We start from the raw sequence: 22,806 nt of genomic DNA on the forward strand, positions 1-22,806 counted from the left end.
CGCGGACTGAAGTTTATCATCAGCGTACAGTAACGTTAGCTTGTACTAGCGGACTTCTTCACAGTCTGTCCCTCTGACCGAGACCCCCATCTGATATGCCAGTGTTCTCTGGACACCATGGGTAATGGCTGAATTATGTCTTCATGATGACGAGAGATGTAGCTAGGTGATTGTGCTGTTAATCCCTGCTATCGTTGGCTAGGTGATGTCTAGCTTGTTCTCCTCTGTCGTTCTCGCGTTGACTATAAAGGGCTAACGTCAGGCTGGTTATCCTTAGCTGGCTAGCTAACGTTAACGTTATCCCGTTGATGACATTGGCTGATTGACTGTAAATAATTGTGCGTAACGTGGCTTTCGGTGCGAACATTAACGTATGCCGTCCGTCACTTGTTATTAAAACGCCGCAAATGTCACGAAGAGATTATTTTGTTGAGATGGCATAATTTCGCTGTACCGTGCGGAAGAATACATTTTTTACCCCGTCAATGTCGTGCTGCGGTCCGTTTACTCGTGGCAGTCAGTGATGACGACTACATGTAATGTTATGACAGCATTTAAATGGCGTGCAGCGCCACCTAGCGCTGATACTGCGCTATCCAAGGAATGTAGGCTGGGCTTGGTTTATGGTTTATTAAACATTAAGATCAAAGAGTGCATCAGATTTGACTGTGGCCGTCAACCATTAACCAGTGCTCATTTATCATTGATTACAGCTAACTGAGTGTTAGCCTATATTTCAGCCTTATTACTCAGTCTGTCCAAATACTATCTCAATCGAAAGCTTTTCTAACGATACTTACTTTGACTCAGTGATTGCAATGTGATGTGAAAACCTGGGTTTACCTGAGCTGGAGGCTGTTATTCATGTGTTTGTGGCCTCACTAACACTGTGTAAGTAAACAAGGAATCTAGGGGGATGGGGAATCAGTGGTGGAAATTACTTTATTACATACTTACACTTGTTTTCATGTCATGTGGACTACCTGAAATTATCTTGAACTTAACCAAGTGATGATTTCTAGTCCTTTCATCTGCCTTAAAGGGGCTATTTGTAAGAAAAGTTCGAATAATGACGCTTTGGGATTGGAGGACGGGTCGGCTCAAGGGGGACAGGAAGCTATCCCGGCATTAGGTGGGAGATAGATATATTAATGAGGTGGCTAGTTCATCACAGGACATATCTAATAATCAAGAGTTCCCAATAAAATCTTTGGACCATGTCAGAAAAACAAAGAAGGTTATGTTTAAATGACAATGCAAACATTTTTCATAATGTTGTATGCAGATATGCTAGTTTTCATGTATGATGCTGTATATTTAATGTGGTGTTTCCTATTAGAAAATGCTACATTTTGTCTGACCTCTAGACTTTTTTGAATTGCATGCACCAATGTTTATTGTCAGTACTGTGAAGAATCCCGATAACTTTGCAATTAAAGTTACAAAACATATTTTTTCAATTATCCTTAGTGATATATTGTCATGCTGATGGTTTTGGTTTAATTTGACTTCTGGCAACTTTCAAGATTTCTGCCACCAAAACAATATTTTAATGGAGGTGAGAGAGGAGTTTATGCTTTATGCTTTATTTATTTATGACATGGGTGAACTGAACCTTAAAATCAGACTAGTTTAAGTGAAACACATGCCAGATAATTCCCACTGAGAATCAGATGCATTTACTATAGAGCCCCCATTATCTGCCTATATTATCTTATCACAGATATCAGTATCTGTGTGTGTTTTGGCTAGAAAGTAACAAAACATTTCAGTACAGAAATAGCAAAGTTTGTGGTCATTTAAAAACAGTGTTGCCATTGCCAGCTCTGTCCACCAGAGACCACTGACAAGTTGAGTTTTAAGAGTAAGAAACCTCCTCAGTACATACTTTAACTTCATCACAATTAATGCATAGTAATAATAAGAGATCACTATCAAAATGTTGTGTTCTGCGTAGTTACAACAAATATTGGCCGATATATTATTATCAGATATATTGTTGCTCTAATTGATACTAGACAATTTAATAAAAATCTCCAACTGAGGAAGTTATTATTCTTCTTATTACAGGAGAAAAATGTGTACTTTGAAGCTACGTTGTATTTTAAAAATAGGTGATGATTTGACAAAACAATTCCAATATAAAATCCACTCTCGGCTTTTTTCAGGAGCTTTCAGGCATCAGTCTCTTTCCTTTCTTTTGATTCTCTTTTTTCAGCAATGAAGCGTTTTTTGTTGTCTTGCACATGAATCTGTCGGCATGCAAGCTCACTCACTGTTATGATTTCAGGTTTTAGCATTAAAATGTTGTCTTAAAGTTAAGTATTATGGGTTATTCTTGACCTTGAAAATAGTAGTTTGACAAAACAGTCAGCTTACTAACTAGTATTCAATCCACTTAATTCTTAAAGGTTCACTGTGTTGTTTTGGGGAGCACATTTTAATCAGAAGAGACAGATCGTCACTGACTGATTTTTTTACATAAACAAACTACACAAACATCATTTCATACTGTTTTTTTTACCTTGTTTATATGGCGGACCCTGCCACCTTTCTAGCTTCAAACAGTGTTCTGGGGACCTTATTTTCCTCTTGGAACAGCTTGTTTACTCAATTATGGAAAATATAAATAATTCTGAGGTTGTATTATTACCTCATTAATATTGTAAATCTTCTCCAAAACAACGTAGTGCCACTTTAATGTCTTTTTACCAAAATGTTCTAAGTAAACTGCTTTAATTTGCATACTGATTATTCAAAACACAAAATTACGATATGTTGTTCCTCTCATAGTAAAGTAACACTCCTCCTCTTGTAGATATGGTGACTCCTCTTTAACAATATTAAGCTGTATGCGAAAACCTCGAGAGGTTTCTCTCCACTGACTGTTTATTTTTATGTTTCTCCCACACGACCTGAACGCAGCACAGTGTCTTTAGCATGAACTCCCCAGCGTCCCTGCATATCCCACAATCCTGTTCGGTGTAGCTTCATTGCTTTTACGTTAGAGATCAGCTGAGCTCGTGCAGCGCTGCAGTGAGAGCACGGGTGCCAGCGGCTCGAGATCGGAGCAGCTCGGGGCCGCTCGGTGTCTCTCTGGTCGGGCTTGGACATCATTTTAAACCCCCCTGATCGACTGGAGACGGGGATTTTTTTTTAACGACTGCAAGAATGTGACTCTTTTATGTTTCCCTTTTATTTTTATTTTTATTTTTTACCCCCGTACTCCGCCGATCGAGGAGACGATTTGATTTTTTTCCTGTATTATTATTATTATTATTATTATTTCGCTCATCATCTGTCCTCTCAGTGCGGAATACACCTGGATCGGGGTTAGGAGGAGATTCCAGTTTTTTCGGGGCAATAATATGTCCAGGCGAAAACAGACCAACCCCTTCAAAGTTGACTGTAGGTATTCCAGGTATTGTCTTAATACTATTTCACGAGTTACGTATCCGTGTCACGTTCAGTATCAGTGTATTACTGGTGGTTGTTGAACGGGAATGTGTTGAATTATTTTTAGTGTTTCCGCTGCTTTCCATGATGTCCGCGGTGATAGATTCATGGGGATGTATTCAACCAAAGACGGGGCTTCTCGTGACACACCATCACACTGCATACTATGTGAGCAGCTGACATTTAAATATCATAGATTACTTTCGGTTTGGGGTTTCTTGTCAGGGTATTGATGGATATCTCACTGTTGATTGCGGTTTGTAGTTTGTGTGAGAAAACAGCAAAGAGTCTACTGGCTGATGTATATATATATTTTTTAATTTCTTTATTCCCCTTCAGTGCTCATATTGACATAAAAATAAAGTAAGCATACAGCAATACTGATAATTTCAATACAAATCAGGGCAAAGACTATGCAGTAAAAAAATAACAAGTAGACAGACATGCAAAGGAGCACATCTCAGGTCAATATTCAGTAGTTACTTAAAAGGAGCTGTTATTATTTTAGACAAGCTCAGCAAGATTGGTGTATTGATCAGGTGTAATGGTAGTCAACATCTCATTCTCCTGCGACCTAGTAATGTTAATATACATATAGTCATTTATACCACTATTTGTGTGTTTTCCAGGTAGACTGATTAATAATATAATAATATTATAATAATATGATAATATTCCTCCAATCAGCCTGTTCCTCAGGGCCTGTAGCTAACCATGTTTGTGTTTTCTGGGTTTTGTTATAACAAGGAGTCATTTTTGTAGATTTAATGAGCAAAAACATGCCTTGAGTGTTAGGAAGAGGCAGGCCGAGAGTGTCATCGCAACTAGCATATCTTAAACCTTGATCAGAGCGGACAAGCATTTCAACTTTTACACACTGTGGATCTGCATGGTGTCAGTTCAGTTTGCACTGACATGTCAGTTCCAGTGCAAGATGAGAGGAAAGCTACACAGCACAGAGACAGTTAATTACTATATCAATCAGTGGATTGACAGAAAATACTATTTTTATGAAGAATGGCTAAACGCTCTCTGCTTCCAGCCTTTCAAATGTGTGGTTTTGATGTTTTTCTTTTGTCACACTGTTGGTCGGAGAAAATAAGCTATTTGGGTACAACACCTTGGGTTCTGCAAAATTAAAAATGGGCATCTTTCACTTTTATCTTCTGTTCAATCGACAAAATGATTCATCAAGTAAACAACTGACAGAATGGTCAATAATAAGAATATTTTTTTGCAGCCCCACAGAAACACAGTCGAAGCAGAGCCTCAGCTATCTGATACATTTGCAATTCTCCTGTACTTTAGGATGACAGTAGTTGAAATCAATGTTTCTGTTATGTCTCTTTCCAGAATGAGATATATACAGTATGTATTGCTGCAAAACCCTATTCATGCTCATTTTCTCATATTGATTAACTTCTGAGTGGCACATTGTCCTCAAGCATTCTTGTTTGTAAGCAGGCTTTTCCTGCTATTATGAACTGCAGCATCCCACTGTGATTTCATACAACTTACAAAATTAACTGAAATATGGTTCTCCCCCCTGGATCCCCTTTTTTTTTGGTGAACAGCATGCTGACCTCATAAACGCGCCACAGTCCACAGAAGGGGATTGCCTGCTGTAATCTGCTGAAGTTACAGTTTGTATGCTACAGCCCTGCTGCTTTCTAAACATAGTTTGTCTAAACTGCCGGTGAAATACATCTTGCACTTGCGACTGCACTAATCCCTGCGAGCTAATGAGCTCATTTGCTTCTCTGTAACACTTCTAGAGAGCTGAAAACCCTCAGTAGGGCTTAAAACAATTTAATGTTGGCATAAGTTAGTGCACTCCACGTGAGGTATCCAGAACATTTTTCAGACAGACAAACCACAGCGCCCTCACTGGAGTGTGAGTTCTGACTTTCCGTCTGCTCTGCCCTGATTGTTTTACCTGTCTTTTCTTGTGAGGTATGAATTGCATGCACAGAGCCGTTCCCCCACGAGAGGGTCAGACCAGATAGACAGACAGACTGACAGACCAGACAGGCAGGGAGACAGTCTGACAGGCAGGCGGGCTGACACACACACACGCACACACAGGGAATTCCAGACAATAACACAACAGTGCTGTCTGTCGAGCTATTTGTGTTCCTCCTTGAGTTTGATGTTGAACAACAGCAAGAAAAACAGCATTATGTAAAAGTTAATTAGGACTGGAGGAGGTGGAGAGAAGTGGATGTGTCCTTCATGTTGACAGTAAATAGACATCAGTTTTTTTTGACAGTATAAGGTGCATACTTACTGTAAACACTGAAAACTCCTTCATGAAGAGTTCAAGTTTATCCCTGTCAGAGCTTTTTTGGGATGTTTTTATGTGTGAATACAGAGGTTACAATTTTTGTTTTATGTAGGAGTACAGTTGAGTTTTTCACACACCTGTTTCTGTCAAGCATCTGAACTTGGTTTCAAAAGTGCTAAAAATAATCCGTTTTCCCTCATATGTGCTGCAGTAGATCAGCACCAGTGTTTCCTGATTGACCTGTGATTGCCGAGTGCTTTCACAATGACTTGTGGCTGGATCAATAGCTTAATATAAGTGTATAAATATGACTTTTTCTGTTGTAATTATCATGGAGAACCAGGTGCCAAAGTAACCAGAGAAAGTCTTCCAACAGGGAAAAATGGTTCATCACTTCACCTTCTTCTTTGTAGTAGTAGGTCACCAGGTAATCAGAGTAAGAATTGATCAGATGTCTGGCCCAACGTCCTCGCATCAGTGTGTGTGTGTGTGGATGTAAGACGGGGGCCCCCGCACTTCCTGCAGATTCAGACGTGTTGTGCGTCTGAGTGTGTTTTTTGGAGGGGACGGCGACTGAAAAGGAGAAGGAGGGGGGCTTTGAATTCAACAGGACCCCCATTGCTCGGTGTTTGAGTAGAGTTTTGGCATTCTATCTTTTGTCTGTTTTGTTTTGCGCTCTCCCCCCCCCTCCACCACCAGCACCCCCACACACATACACTGCCTCTCCTCCTCCCCTTCTCCCTCTTTCTGTGTGTCTGTTGGCTGATGAGTTTGTCTCTTTGTCTGGATTCAGTCAGACACTGCGTCACCTCCTGCCTACAGACACACAGACTCAGAGATAACATCACAGTGGCAGAGACTGAAGGGAGGGAGAGGGAGGAGGAGGGGGAGGGAGGGAGAGAGGGAGCGAGGAGAGACAGATGTACAGACAGAGCCTTAGCAGCGGGGGGATGGGTATCTCTCACACATCAATCATTGGCTATGTGCCGTGAAGCCAGCTTGTTGTAGTATAGTTCATAGTTCAATACTCACGACCCACTCTAGCAGTGCTAATGAATGCCTTGATTTCTATGGGAAAAGTGCCCAAACTGCGTTCACATACTAACTTCTCACCACTGGCGAAATAGTGCGATGACAAACCTCCTCAAAGATTATACCTCTGTTTTCCTCACAGACCGAGAGAGTGTTTGTGTGTGTGTGTGTGTGTGTGTGTGTGCGCGCACGCTATACCTCAGGATTGTGACGAGGGCTGTAATTACTTCTGTCAGTCTCAGGTAGCTGGAGTCAGGATCTCTCTCCCATCTCTGATCTGTGTTAATGGCGAGGGCGCACACAAGGGAAGAAAATTGGACATTCCATCATTAATTTTAGCTATCTGAAGTGGGATGCTCTTGTGTGTGAATGCCAGAGAAGCTCTCGAGCAAACCGTCTCCAATAAAGAAGCGGCGTTGGCAGTTAAATACAGGTTTGCACGGTCAAGTGTGATAACATGAAAAGTGAAGGCATTTTTCACAGAATCCTGCGGGGTTACCGTAAAACAAAGAGTGGCATCACAACGAGTTAAGTGAGCCACATATGGGCTGCCATGGTATGAAGCTTCATCCTCCCCCTCAAGAGCTGATGGTATAGATATGGAAGTTACACACAAGCAGGGAGGACAGAGGGCGAGCCAGGCTGTTCAGTGTGTGGGTGGTACTGAGTGAGAGGGAGAGAGGGAGAAAAACAGTGAGTATCAAGGCAGTAAGCTAGAGGAAAAGAGTGCAGGCTGCTTCCCCCGTGGGACTGCAGCATGGCAGTCGAACAGAGCTAGCATGTATCTGCGAGTGTATATGTGTGTGAAAAAGTGGGGGTTGGGATGCAAATGAAGTTAATGTGACTGCACGTATGTCAGCGGGCTCGCCTCGCTGCCTTTGCATTCATTATGTTTCAGCGTGGGATGGCTCGAAACGAAAGCAGCTCAATCAGCGAAGAAGTTCACGTGGTCCACACCCTGAGTGGATTTCAAAAGTTTTGAGGAAAAATGTCAAATCGTATAAATAATTTACTATCGGGCTGAACTGTTCTCATCAAAGGTTTCACTTTGGTAGGACTGTAATGATCCATACCAATCTGGTCTCAATCTGATAGTAAAATGTGAGAGAGATTACATCACATTGGACACACGTTATGTTTCACCATGGACAAAAACAAGAACCCTTAGCTTCTGTATAGCTGAATGCACTAGTGTTGAAAAATTCATACCTTCTTGTGGTATGCTATGTCAGTCGATGCTGTTTCTATGTTGCTATGGAGATAAAACACTCATGTTGAATACAATATTTGGGTAAAAAACAGTTAATACTCCCGTATTAAAATAGATTTAATTTATTGACGTTTGGCTTTATAAGAAATACTATAAAGTGGCGTCTGTCCGTCTGTCTGTCTGTCTGTCTGTCTGTAGACACACTGGCTGCATGTTCTGCCTGCATGTTTCATGCTTTGCAGGAAATGGCTCTACGTCGTCATACATCAGTCACCTAAATTGTGAAACTTGAAAGATAGGCTTTGTCTTCCGTTCATGAAGTCCATGCCTTTCTTTGGAAGAGCAAATGTTGTTTAGCCTGTCAGACTGGTTTTATTTGCAAACCTGACATGCCATTCTTGGAATATTTTATAATTAATTCATTCACTCATTGTCATATCAGCAAAATGGTGTGGGTGTGTGCATATTTCTACTCAGATTGGTCATGTCACATGAATCCAAAGTGATGCACCTTTTTCTAATAGGCCACTCCAGCTGCCACACCCTCGGCATGACCATAAACACACACTTTTACACACACTCTCACACACAGAGACACTTGATTCCATTCCAAATTTCATTCACAAACTGTGTCCGATAAACGATGGGGAATTTTTTGTAGACCGACCGAAAGAGCAACCTATAAAGCTGCTGACATTTTTTATCAAATCCAGCTAATGACATACCTGGCATATTAAGATACGTTATCTCATTGAAAAATTGACAAAGTCATTGTAATACACCCAGAGATATTAAAAGGATCAAATAGCAAAATCTGTGGTGCTACATGCATTTAACTAATCTAATGGTAATTATCGTCATATTACCCACCCCGAGGATTTAATATATATTTTCATGGAGGGTTAACTTGCCGTTCATGAATGTGCTACCCACCTCCACTCCTCACGTTCTCTCTCCAGTTGGAACAGCTCATTGTACTCACCCGTCTTACTGACTGCTTCTGTCTTTCTATCTCCAGGGCCATTCCACACTTCAGGCATCACAGGACTTCAGCACACTATTAACATGGATGGCAGGGACGAATTCACCGAAGACAGTGAATGCTGCAGCAACAACTCCCAGGAGGTCCAAGAGCCGGATAGCATCACAGGTACAGGATGGAGGGACGGAAGGGACACGGAGGGACTGGATGGACGCTGTAGGACGTCCTCGGCCTGAGGGGTGTTTAGTGAGAGTAAGCCCTGCTCTGTGTTCTGTTGTTTGTCTGTATTGATAGGGCTGTGTTTGCCTCCATAGAAGACAGTGATAGCGACCTTGACAACCAAGGTGAAGACTCGTGCTCCTCCAACACCTCCGCCGACGACCACATGACCACCAAGAGATCACAGTGCCGCCTACAAGGAGCGGGAGTCAAAGAGGTGAGGGTGCTGGCATCCACATGAAATCTTGTTAATGTTCACTATTGTGCCATTTGCTTTGTTCATATTAGTTCTTTGCCTCATCTTGCATTAGTTTGAGGACTGCCTATATGTCACACGGTTATGCCACTGTGCTGTGAAGTTGATCATGTGGCATGAACATACAAACAAGACTCCAAAGAGATAAATTATTGACAAGGTGCCCAGTTTCATTTTGAGATATGTGGTTCCAAGTGAAGTGTTTGTTATTGCTGCAAGACTTGTGTGGGCTGTTATAATGATAAACGTAATAGCTGGAGGTTTCTTCATCTCTTACCTACCAGTTGTGCATTTTAAACAAGGTATTATTTATTTTTTATTAAAGATTCAAAAGAAGGACCTACATAGTATTAATAAACGAAAACAGATCCTATAAAAGCAACAGCATCCATCCCTCTGCTTGCCAGAACAAAGAGTAAACGGCCAGCATAATCAAAAAAGGAAAAAACAAGATAGTAATAGACATGCATGATATATAAGGATATTAAAGGGAGCTTTCTGTACTCAGAGCTGAAAGTACTCCAGGATGGTGACTATGTTAGGGAAAAAAAGTCCTTATGGGATTTGTATTTGATGTGGATTAACTAGTCATCTTCTGCAAAGCAAAGGGTAGTTCCACCTACCAATGGTATGAGGCTGACCAACGAGTGCTAGCCAGTCAGAGGCAGAGTAGGGCGGCTCTTGCCAAGAAACGTGAGTGCGGTGTGGTAGCCCTGCAACTCGGCTCAAATGGAAACAAAGTTTATTAAACCTGGCTAAGATACAGCCTTACTTGGGAGAGGAGTTAGGAACAAATGGCTGGGCATGGATAGAGGAAAATGGTGGAGATGGGAAGCCATTCAGCACTTGGTGCCACAAATTGAGGGAGCCAGGTGCTTGCTTTTGCAGCATGTGTTCAAAGAAGCTACTGTACAGCAGCAGAGGGAAGAAAGTGCTCGCTCGTCATGAATTAGATGCCAGTCACAAAGCTTCGGTCCATGTGCTCCTATGAGTACTTTACTGGAAACGAAGGTTACAGTTGCCACTGTGCCTTCAATGACCGACCGAAAGGAAGCACTTCATAAGTTTCAAATTGTCAACTTGTCACTTTAAAGTTACTGCAGTATTGTTTACATCTGCCATCCACATGCATACTACAATGCACATACTTCTATAGAGAAACAATTTGTGCAAGGCACATAATGAGACATTATACTATGCAATTTTTCGATTTTTCCCATCGAAAATCCCTTGATGCAAAAGTGGATCTTCTCCAATTGTATATGTAATGTGAATATTAATTTGACTTCACAGAAATTGTGTTGCACTGAAGAAAAATAGCAGATAACTTGACTGAAGTACTGTTGAGATCAACAGGAACAGGACGTACCGATATCTGAGTGTTTCCGTCTCATCAGATCATCTGTTAAAGCTGTAAAAACAAACTAAGTCTTAGCTTGTTGTGTCACAGTGAGCACATTTGTATGGCCATGTTATTTATTTGTTCTTCATGTGTGAAATTGTAAAAAGAAATTTCTAAAATTTTAAGATGAAAGAAGCACATCAATTCAGCTGCAAAAATCCTTCAGAATGTTGTATACTCAAGGAGCACTTCAGTGACACCTTTGTTACTTTTGTGAACGCTTCACAATCGAGAAAAACGAGAAGCACTCCTGGTATCAGCCAATATGTTTTTGTGCCTGGACCTTCTGCTCGCAAAGTGTTCTGTATTTCAGTTTGTATGTGAGTCACATCTGTGACAGCACACAGCATCATGTCACTGTTAGTGAGTCACAAGGACTTGTGGGAATTTTGCTCATTCACACACTCAACACATCACCATATACCACTTGGAGATTTGCTTCAGCTGAGAACTTGTGCAGCGAGTAGCGCCTCCACAAAGAGATAGATAAAATGAGTTCCTGCATGTAGCATTATTATTTAAATATCAGCAATGCGATGTTTACAATCAGTTCTTGCTGCAGTTTGCTTCTTAAATTACACAAGTTGGGATAAGCACTGTTAATCTTCCACAAATAAGGACACATTTGATTATGTCAAATAAAATATACATCATATGATTAAGATATACAACCACACTGCTGTGAGGTGTTGGTGTACTTTGCATAAAGCAGTGGCTTCGCTCCCAAAATGTGTTTTAATCATGCTTGATTTTCCCCAGGAGAGCGAGGAAGGGGACCACGGCAACAACTTTGTTTGTCCCCTCTGCACGCTGGATTTCAGCAGCCCTGAGAAGCTCATCTCCCATGTCTACCAGGTGAAAATGATATTGTCTCGCCTATCCTAATCGTGTACAGAAGCATGAAAACAAAGCAGCTTTGGATCTTTTGTTGCAGCCTGTTTTCTAATAAGCTAGTAGTAGGTCGTCACCTTTAAAGCTCCTAAGTAGCTTTCGGCATCAGTGTTCCAGTGAAATGCAGGTTAGAAGAGGGAAGGTGTTGGATTGCATGAGCCAGTCTGGTGCTGTAACACACAGGAGTAAAACAGAGAAAAACAAATTAAAATCACAACTGAAAACTAATCTTAGTTGGTCAATGAGTTAATAAAAGCTCTCAAAAAATTACCAAACATTGAGAATATTGTTATATATTTGCTGATGGTAAATAATTATTTATGCTCTCTTAAAAATGCTGCAGTTGCAGGTTCACCTTCCTCTCTCATTATATTTTTCTTCGCCAATCATATTCGGTGGCTGATTTGTTCCTTACTTCAGCAATTGTTCACACAGTGAACACTGTACACATTTTGTGTTTTTGCAGATGTCAGACAGTTTTCGGTTTATTGCTGTGCATTTAAAAGTCACGGATAGAGGAGTGTGCATTCTGCCACCGTAATGTTGAGCAATTACAACAGTGTCTGACCCATGTGGACCATATGGATTGTGAACACAAGCCACAAGAATGTCAATTACCACATTTGCAGTGGTAACTAATTGGTGTTGCAGTAATCAATTGCCAGACCAGTTCTTGGCACTAAATAGTCTGAGGATGGCCCAAAAAAACATTTTGAAATTATTGATTCACAATCATAATAATGGTTTTAATTCTTTACTCTGCACCTTTAGCTCTGTAGATGTATTATTTAGAATCAAAGATTTTTCTCCATAACAATGTTATCAATATGACCTTTTAAATATGATACATTTTGATACTAATGATAAAACCTTTCAATATTTGATTTTTGGATTTTTCAGTTCATTATTATTTCACAGCCATATTTCCATTGTTATGTTCTCCTTCATGATTGGTGATTTACTAAAGCGTTTCACTTGTTATGCATTCCCTGTTACTGCTGCAATGCTTTAAATGTTGAATCCAATTTGTTCCTGTTCAAAATGTTAAGAACCGACTACAACAACAAGTAGACAGTTAAGTCATCTTTTAATGTTGCTGGTGTACTTAAGACACGTCTCTTGTTCCTATCTTGTTTTGCCGTGTTTAACAGCACACAACTATGATGAGCAACAGCAAGAGCTATGTGTGCCCAGTGTGTGGGCGAGCCCTGAGTTCGCCTGGCTCGCTTGGACGGCATCTTCTCATCCACTCCGAGGACCGCCTCTCCAACTGCGCTGTCTGTGGCGCACGCTTCACAGACACCAACAACTTTAACAGGTTCGCCTCATCTCTTCTGTAGCTCTGGTCTCAAGTCTTTCATGCACACTGATTCAATTTGTTTAAAGGAAGAAGTATATGGATGTGTTCATTGGGATCTTATAGATATAGATACATTGTTATGGCCCAGAGGTTTCTGTTTTTTTTTTGTTTTCTTCAAATTAATAACATCATCAACAATTTAGCAGTTGAGTCAAGTTAAAAATGTTAAGTCAGCTGCTTCCACAGTTATCAAGAAGATAACAGACAAACAAATCATCATATTCCAGCCATTTATTATCAATCTTTAAATGTTTCAAACAAGATCTGAGGGTTCAGGAACCTACAGCAGATCCCTTTACACGACAAAGGCAGCAGACATCACTGACTGCAGGAGAGACTATTTTAAATAGTGCAGTTTAATTCCTCGTATAACATCAAAAAAACTGATTGCGGCAGGAATGCAGTGAATGAATTTAAAAATGAGTCAGAAGTGACAGGTCACAATCCTTTAAAAAGACAAACATTTAGGCTGACTGGAGATTTTCTTTTTGTACGAAACATGTGCAACATACGCTTAAAAAATGAAGTGAATAACTGTCTTAAATACAGCATGCTGGAACACAATGGAGCAGTGGTTCTCAGAGTGAGATTAGGCAGGATGCAGAACATGGGGGATGAATAAAATTAGTACAAGAATGACAGATATAATGAAAATAAACTTGCATGTTGCTTAGCAACTACCACTACATTGAAATTTAAACAGCACAGGCAAGGTCAATATGCGTAGTACAGGGAGAAACATGGTGAGAAGCTGCAATGTATTTTTGACAGGAGTGAAAAGAAAAGAAAATATATGAGCTATTGGAGCTGGCAGAATCAGATGTTACTATATATGAGACCATAAGTACGTCTCAGCTGAGCACAGATGTACCAAATCTGTGTCTTATTTGTATGTGGAAAAGCTATTTGATGTTGTTAAAGCCAGCAATAATGAACTGTGAATAAAGTAAATTTGAAAGCATCTGCCACACATTTTCTGTTCTCACAGTGTTTATGGAAACAGTTACCTCATCTCGGGCTGCTAACAGTGCACTAAACTCCACTCTGAGTTAACCACAGGTCACGTGACACGGCACCTTGCTCATCTCTGAAACAAACACTGAAATGAGTCACTTTTTCCCGAGTGAACTCAGTAGTATCAGATAATCATATCAGTGTGATGGGTGAGGCCAAAATCAAGTATTGTTTCAAAATATGTGACTATACGGAGCAGGTTTTGGCTAAGTGTTGTACCGTTCACTGTCATTATTATGCAAGCTGAATATCTAAACTGTCATGATACAGACCGGTGATAGTTGCTAGGAGACAAAATGCAACTTTATTAAGCCTGGACCGTAAGATCTCAGCTCTGGAGATGAAAAGAACACGTCGTTATTTGGCGTGTAAAGTACAGATTTTTGAAGAGGATTAAATGCCAAAAGAGCAAAATCTGAATCTGAACAATGAAAACTAAACTTGCAATTCAGCAATAACATTCACTTTTAAGCAGTTTAAATGTAGAATTGTGGCTAACTAAGGCAAAGCTTCACCAGTGAAGGAATAGACACCTTACTGAAATGACACAAAGATGTGTAGACTATAGGGACACCCCAAATAAAAAGTATGTATTCTTACCAGTAGTGCTATTTATCCATCTAGATTGTTTTGTTGTGAGTTGTTGAGTTTTGGAGATGTCAGCTGAAGAAATGTATGCCTTGTATTGAACAGAAAGGAACTAGATGGCACTCAGGAGCAATGTCTCTTTCTAGAAATCATCGCCTGGTTACTCAAGATAATCTACAGACCTTTTTGTGAGCATTTTCATGTAGGAACTATTTTCTTTCTTCCCAACTACACCAACCAACTGCATCACCACACAAAAGGAAGCATGCAGCTTCTCATGGACGAGAGGCTCGGGCTCCTGTCGGCGCCAGATGTAAATGGCACCCTCCTTTGCGGAGCTTTAATGAAAGCAAACTGAGTTAGCTTGCCTCTCGTCCATGTGTAGACGCACACTTCTCTCTGCGTAGTGATATGTTTGGTGGGTGTAGTTTGGCAGGAAGAACACAATCCCTACATGAAACCGATCACAACAAGGTCTGTGGATTATCTTGAGTAACCAGGTCATGATTTCTGGAAAGAGACATTGCTGTTAAGTTTTTCAGATGTGTTTTTTTTTTTTTTTTTTGCTGCTTTGAACACCACAAACCAATAGCTGTCTAGTTTCATGATATTTGAGAGAAGGCAGGCATTTCTTCGACCATTATCTCTAAAACTCGGCAACTCACATCTGAGCAATCTAGTTGGATAGAGACACTACAGGTCGAAGAAAAATATGTATTTTTGATTTTGGGGTGAACTGTCCCTTTTTAAGAAAAGAGAAATTGTCGCTATGGGAGGCATCAGACCCCTGGGGACGCATTACTTTGACCAGCTGTTAAATACTGTATCTTTTCTCAGGGAGAAGCTTAAAGATGTCCTCGACATGACCAGAATGGATATCACTGGTGGCAGGGACAGCTGCTCCATGTCCCACTCCCTCTCCAACAGCCCCATGACCAGCCCGGGCCCCGGCAACTGCTCCTGCCACGGACCAGGCCCCAGCCCCAGTTCATGCCAGGGCCCTCGCCCCTGTGAGGCTCCTGACCTCAACCCCAACCTGTGTCAAGCCCATCGTACCTGCCAGGGACCGGGCCACATCTCCAGCCAGTGTCACGGCCCAGGACCAGGACAGTGCGCAGGTTCTGATCAAGGACCCTCCTTTCCCTCACTGCCTGACAGTCTCCTCTCTGAAGGGCCTTCACTTGCATCTATACCTGATGCTCTTAACTCATCTTCCTCGAGCCTTCCTCCTATCCCCGACATCCTGAGCCCTATGCCGGTGTATCCCGCCGGGGTGCTGCTGGTGTGCAACAGCTGCGTGGCCTATCAGCAGTTAGTGGAGGCCCAGTCGCCGATGAGAAAATGGGCTCTGCGGAGGAAGAACGAACCTGTGGAGGCCCGCATGCATCGCCTGGAGCGCGAGCGCACGGCAAAGAAGAACAAGCGGGCATGTGAGACGGATGAGGAGAGGGAAATGAGGAGGCTGCGGGACCGCGAGGCCAAGCGCATGCAGAGGATGCAGGAGTCTGACGAGCAGCGGGCCCGCAGGCTGCAGAGAGACAGGGAGGCCATGCGTTTGAAGAGGGCAAACGAGACGCCGGAGAAGAGGCAGGCCAGGCTGATCCGCGAGAGGGAGGCGAAGAGGATCAAGCGGCGGCTGGAGAAGATCGACCCTGCTCTGAGGACACAGATAGAGCATGATCCTGCGGCGATGGCTGCGCTCACAGCAGACATGAGCCTCTTTCAGTTCCCCTGCCCTATGCCTGTCCCTTCCATTGATAATGGTCTGTTCATGAAGCTGCCCTAATTGGACCAGGCCATTGGGGAGGGGGGGGTCAATTGGCTTCTAGCAGCATCATTAACCTCTGCACTCTGCCATCAGGCTGCTATGGTCACAGTGAACCATTCCTAGCTGGTTTACTTCCAGCCTCCTCTGTGTCGAACAGCTTCACACACAAACTGCTTTGTGAAATACAGAAAAAACTACTTCAATTTCTAATTTATTACAGTCTAGAAAACCTTGGGAGCAGGGTTGAGAATGTTTTATGTTGTATGGATGATGACATAAAAGCATGTTGTAAAGAGATTTATCTGTTTGTCAGTGGGCTAGCAGATTTAACACAGTTCATTCTAGTAGGAGCAGTTATAAAAGAAAATGTTTTTGCACATGGACCCTCAGTGACAGGAGCGGGGACTCTGTAGCCACAGCCCCCTCCTCTCTGGTCCACTCCGCCAGCCCAGTGACTCGGGTTTACCGGTAGCTACACCTCTCTCTTCAAGCTGCCACCGTGGGTCCCTGGGAAGTTCATATTCAGTCTACTACTACCTCAGCCGGCGCCGTGGTGGTGCCCTCTGTCTCGTGGCTTACTGCGTTCCAACTCCAGGCTTCCAAAGCGCTTCATGTTCTGTACACTACTACAGAGGATGCGGGTTGTTTTTTTTTCCCCCACAATTTGCGTTTATCACTCGGGCACTTTAATAGGACGCAAACATTCACGTACCATTTCCACTTGTATTTCCCAGGTTTGATTATAATGTTTCCTCGCTCTGAATGTTTTTGTCCTATTGAACGCGCCCAGTGTCGAACAACATTCCCCATCATCTCCCGAGTTGTACGACTTAATGCATTCGCCTCTTTACATTCTCTTTGCCAATATTCTCCTACATTGTTACACTCCGAATATTTTGCCAATGTCATTTCTTTTTTACTTTGTGTTCCAGAGCCTTTTCTTCGGCTCGTAAAAGAATTCAGTCTGTGCTGCTGTTATTGTACTGTACAATACATTAGTTACCTCTTATATATTTTGGGCTCATCACATTTGGGAATATTGTGCTAAAATGTTCCAATGTAACAGTTCCTCATATGTTACTACATTACTTGAATTCTGCCCGCAAAGACACATTTGTTTTCCTCATTACGAGTAAATTCCAACATATGAAAGTGGGTTATTGTGATTATATAGAGTATCATAGACAGAAAATGCTATTTCTGTAGCATTCACGTGCGTCGTAAAAGCTGCAGTACCTTCGATATATGTAACCACTTAAATTCTGGTTAATTTATATTCTCTGTCAACAGAATGAATGAAAGATGTTTATTGATTCACATGACAGAGGAACCTATTTAAACACCTGTTTAACCCTTTTCTTTTTTTATCCCCATCCGTTACTGAGCACTGGGGCGACTTTCATAACACATACAGCCCATACTGGGAGAGAGATTTTATTAATCTATATTCATTAACCTCATTCCAGCACATATTTATGCAATATGATGTGAATATATTTTTCTTGTGAAAACGTTGGGGTTATTTTGTTACCGTCAGTGGTATAAAAATTGTTTTAATGTTTTAAATTAGAGGCCATGTTTGGATATCCTTGTTTTAATTTCCTGCCTGTAAGGTTACCTCCAGTTCTTTCTTGACTTCACTTCTCCACAGATGCAAACATTTACAGTGTCAAATGAGCAGTTTCTGAATTATTCGTCAGAATATCAGAGACGAGGACAAGCTCTGTTTGAGTCACTCCTAGACGAGAGTCGTTCTACCTGGCTGTTTGTTACAGCAAATTTAACAAAGGAGAAAAAAATATAGGGATTTTTACTAGTTTCGTCCTCAGAGGCTTTCCTAGGAGTGCATCAAACCTCTATGCAACAGATGTGTTATTTATTCCAAGGGAAATTAATTCAGTTTTCACTGAAACTATGCAGAACGCAACTTTAATTTAAACAGACTTCAATGTAAAGAGTTTAGCTTCTCAGGCAATTTAACTCAGTGAGAGGGCTCAGAGCCTGGTGACAACACCCTGGTCCATCAGAATCATTTATAGATCCATCATTTGACAGTTTTAGGCAGTTTTCTACGGACACTTTGTCTTCAGAGATATGTTTTCTCTTCCTAGTTCAGCACATGAAAACAACAGGGTCTCACTGCCATCCTATTCATGACAGACATAGCGTACCAAGGGCAGATCGGTGTTCTCGACAAAGTCTTCAGGTGTCATTTATTTCTCTCTTCTCTCAGACTATGAATACTGGGTATTCTCAGAGGTTGCTCTTTGAAATTGCTGTGATCCCCTTCAGCCTACAGTGGATTAATGCGACAGAAAACTTCGGCGTCTGTGGTCTGACATACTATTTGCAAAGGTGATCTTTACGAGCAGTTCGTTCAGTATGGATTAGGTAAGCACTGCATGTTGTGAAAACTGCACTTGTCCTAGAATGGTTCAATATGAGCTTGTGTTCTACTGTTAGTTTATGCCTGCCTGTTTTTTATACAGTTTAATCAAGAGAAAAATGTGGTTAAAGACGTTGGCCTTTCTATAGTAATTCTATCAGGATTTTCTCTCAATGTCCATGTTTACAAAGCAAATCTCTCTGAACAAGGCCAAATGAATGAGCTAATCTGCTAATGAGAACATTCATGCTTGCTGCGATATCAATGCATTCTGACTGGATGGCACTTTTGAGGTGCCGTCCTCTGTTACTGGATTAACAGATGTACAGACCGTGATGAAACCTGGTAAAGAATGTGGAATAAACATTGACTTTACTATAATGCTAGTATCCAGTGTTCCTTCCCTTCTGCTTCGTTTTATACATACAAATACACATTTAATCTGAATGGATACAGTTTTGCACTTCTTTAAAAGTGAGGAGTGTAAATGGAGATTTTACATCAAATATCTACGAGTTATGGCAGGTTTGTTACTGTGATGGAGCGTTTGAGTGTGGTTAGTTATCTTCTGTGGTGAAAAGTAGTTGTACTGCATTGTTTTGCTTAGTCTTCTTTCTTCTTTTGCTCCATAAAATATGACACTAATACAGAAATATTGTAGCTTTTATGAAAGTAAATAGACAATTTTAAAAATGGGTAAGCAACTTAATAACTCATTGACAAACTATATTGCCCCTAAATACTTACAGTACGGTTGAAATTTGAATACCATTATATTTATAGCATGTAAATATTTAACTTTGAAATCCATCTAATAAATGTGATTTAAATTGTTCCTCTTTAAAAATATTTTTTCTTTATTTTCTAACATATTCAAGTTCCTCAAATTCAAACAGGCAAAACCTGATCTAAAGATCTGAAAGTTTTTATTTTATGTTACATTTTACATTTTCATCATCACTTTTTCCTTTTAGATCAGAATTTAACCAATTTTGAGTTACTCAAATATATAATCTTGAGTATTGGGCAATTGAATTATCCATCTAAATGGGTAAAGTCAATACAAACCTGACTAAAATGGAGTTCTGATAATCCCAGCAGTGAAGTTTGAAAAAGGGCAATTCAAACCACATAAGTGCTCATGGTCAGTTTCGTGAGTCTTGTGTTTTTTGTGTGTACGTCAGGGTTTTCACTGGCCTGTTTGTGATCGGATAACCTTATTGGCTACAAAAATGCAGATTAAGGGTTTAGATATTAATTCAAATTGTACTCAGTACTCAATTATGATTTTAAAGTAGATTACATGGCAATGAGTAAAATTACAGACTTGAAAAAACACTCAGTAGTTTTAATTAGTTACTTCCACCCCTGCTGTGCTGAGATGCAAGATATGGTTTGATTTAAGCTAATACTGATGATTACCTGCTTCTCATGTTTGATAAGATAACCGATAATGTTACATTTTTGTATTTAAAAAAAAAACCTTCATAACCTGTAGTTAATGTAAGAAGTAGTGAACAAAGACAGATGATTGAATATTCCACAGCTCTAATATTTGTTGTGTTAAAACTCGTAGACTTTGTGCCTCCTCTCTGAGTCCATGTAGGACAAGTATCACAAATTACAATCATGTCGTCTACTTCTATTGTGCACTACTTGTTCCTCTGAAGATCAATATGTGACTTATTGAGTATGATGCAGTATTAAAGGTTGTAGTATGTAAAGCAGTTAAATTTGCTCCGTCATAACTAGTTACATCATTAAAATGATTCTTTTATAATAATCAACCACTCCTATGATGCTGACAGGGTCCATACTTTAAATACTCTTCAGTACATTTAACTAGTTATACCTTTGAAACTTTAAGTTCAGCATAACTTGTAACACTTTAATAATAGATCTCAACACTTGTTCCCACCACTTACTTTCTCCAAATGCCACAAAAGACTAAAAAATGAAGGAATTATATTAAAGAAACACAGCACACAAGTTGGATAATAGTTTATATTTATATTTGTATATATATATTATATTGTGTTTACTTAACAAACATGATAAATGCAATGTCTCCAAGTTAGCTGTAACAATAAAAATACAATATCTTTGTGTCCTTAAAGTACATAGAATTAAAACAGCAAAACAAAAAAACAAAAACCGCCCTAAGTAGTTCACAGAGAGGTACAAATATACAGTACAAATCTATTTTATTCAAAAACGGTACAAATAAAAATGCAACAAAATAGAGATATTAATGCTTTGTTAAAGTCAGGTAGGTGTAGGGTATTCTAAGGGAGCACTTTCGGTCGACAACTCTAAGGCTTCTGATAAAGATCAATACATATTGGTACGGCCATACGATATTAAAACTCACTATACAAAGTTCATACAACCTGGATTACACTTGAGGATTGAATGTTACATTTACATCATTGCATATATTTTGCAGATTTAGGCATTTTAAAAAAAGAAGATGCTGTTTTTTGTTTTGTTTATAGTTACACGTCACATAAAAAGCAGTGTCACCTTGTGCCAAAAAAAGTACAATGTCAAATCTGAAAATACAGACTTCTTTAAAACTTTTAACCGTTCTCGTTCTCCTGATTTAATTCGACATCAGCAACACCGAAACCGTCCTCAATTCACCTTTGAAGTTCAATATTGGATCAAACAGGAAGTAGTTCACACAGAGTAAAAAAATCCCCACTGCCAACATCACAAAACATAAGAAACCGATACATTACCACCAATGGAAAGCTATCTGATTTATGCAGCCTGTCCGTCTTTATTTAAACCCACCTCCTGTTGTCCACAGACCGTGGGACAAAGCACAAGACGCCAAACACAATCCATTAAGTCAAGGGATTAAAAAAAAAGAAAAACTACTGATCTTGTGCAACAACAATAAAAACAACAGATGTGTGCGTCTGTCTAAGTTTGTGTGTATGAAATCAATGGCCTCCGCTGCAGATACCCTTGGCATCGTCTTGTAAAAAGTGCAGATAAGAGCTTCCATTTACTTCACTTCCACACATTGAAAAAACAGGAATTAAAAGTATGAGCATTAAGAGTGTATTAAAAAAAATGTAACGGAATAGATTATAATAAAAAAAAAAAAAGAAAAGGGAGAGACAAAATCAAACATGGTTGAACCATCTGGGGAGAATTCACCATCACCCTTTAAGAAATGCAAATATAAGATTCTGCTCGTAAGCATGGCAAGAGTGTCTGATTTGCTCTTGTACAGCCTGAAAAGGGAACACCAAGTCTATCAGAAGCATCATTCCATTATTTCAATTTCACACATTGTACAAAGCAGAATTTAAGGCATTATCGACAAGCATCATCAAAGCTATCTATACAAAAAAAAATACATCTATCTACAGAAACACACAACAACCTGCCATTTCTCCATGATTCTGTGTGCTTTACATTTTGAAACTCTTCAATTTACCAACAGTTTTCATTTTACAACACTGTAAAGGAGGGCATTTAGTGCAATTACTTACAGCAACAGACTATCAGTGATGTGAATAAGAGTCATTGGACATCTTGGTAGCGGTCGAGCTTTTCCTGCTTCAACATGGCACACGCTGCTCAGAGCAGAGGGCAAGGAACAAAAAAAAGGCTCACGGTAGCAACAGGATGGTCTTGCTGTGAGAATTAACAGGAGGTAAAGTCACATGTGGCACTGCTTGCACCATTTAAAATCCCGTAAAATGCATCTTGACCTAAAATACAAATGTTGAAGTGGCCGAGCAATCGTGCCAAAATAAAGCAGGACCAGAACAAAGTTAAAAAACAATTCGAGTGACACTCGTGAGTGATTTGGCTCCGACTGTGTGGCATCATTAGAAGACTAGAAGTTTACTGATCTGTGCCTCAGCAGTGTGCCATATGTAGGAAGATTGGGACCACTGAGCAAAAAGTAGCAAAATACTGGTTTGTACTACTATAAAAA

The 22,806-nt window shown here is 40.3% G+C and overlaps 1 protein-coding gene across 4 annotated transcripts; it reads left to right on the forward strand.

Annotated features, from left to right (window-relative positions):
• Positions 1–40: 40 nt before the first annotated feature.
• znf821 (zinc finger protein 821) lies at positions 41–19,229 on the forward strand. Of its 4 annotated transcripts, none has more exons than XM_073465227.1 (6): positions 41–121; positions 9,001–9,132; positions 9,279–9,400; positions 11,601–11,696; positions 12,884–13,050; positions 15,532–19,229. In XM_073465227.1, the coding sequence occupies exons 1-6, from the start codon at positions 118–120 to the stop codon at positions 16,478–16,480; spliced, it is 1,470 nt and encodes a 489-aa protein (XP_073321328.1). In that variant the 5' UTR covers positions 41–117; the 3' UTR covers positions 16,481–19,229. The 4 variants fall into 4 exon arrangements, with proteins under 4 accessions (XP_073321328.1, XP_073321324.1, XP_073321326.1 ...); XM_073465223.1 differs by lacking the exon at positions 41–121 and adding an exon at positions 3,355–3,408; XM_073465225.1 differs by lacking the exon at positions 41–121 and adding an exon at positions 3,355–3,408 and having other exon boundaries at positions 11,604–11,696.
• The last annotated feature ends 3,577 nt before the right edge of the window (positions 19,230–22,806 follow it).

The sequence above is a fragment of the Pagrus major genome, chromosome 4, assembly GCF_040436345.1.
Source record: "Pagrus major chromosome 4, Pma_NU_1.0".
Classification (NCBI taxonomy): Eukaryota; Metazoa; Chordata; class Actinopteri; order Spariformes; family Sparidae; genus Pagrus; species Pagrus major.

Excerpts from the sequence above, each read along its gene's own strand:
- znf821 (XM_073465223.1), top strand. The coding sequence starts at position 3,369 with ATGTCCAGGCGAAAACAGACCAACCCCTTCAAAGTTGACT. Across the intron at positions 11,697-12,883 it reads TCATCTCCCATGTCTACCAG|CACACAACTATGATGAGCAA; the intron begins GTGAAAATGATA and ends CGTGTTTAACAG. Across the intron at positions 13,051-15,531 it reads GACACCAACAACTTTAACAG|GGAGAAGCTTAAAGATGTCC; the intron begins GTTCGCCTCATC and ends ATCTTTTCTCAG.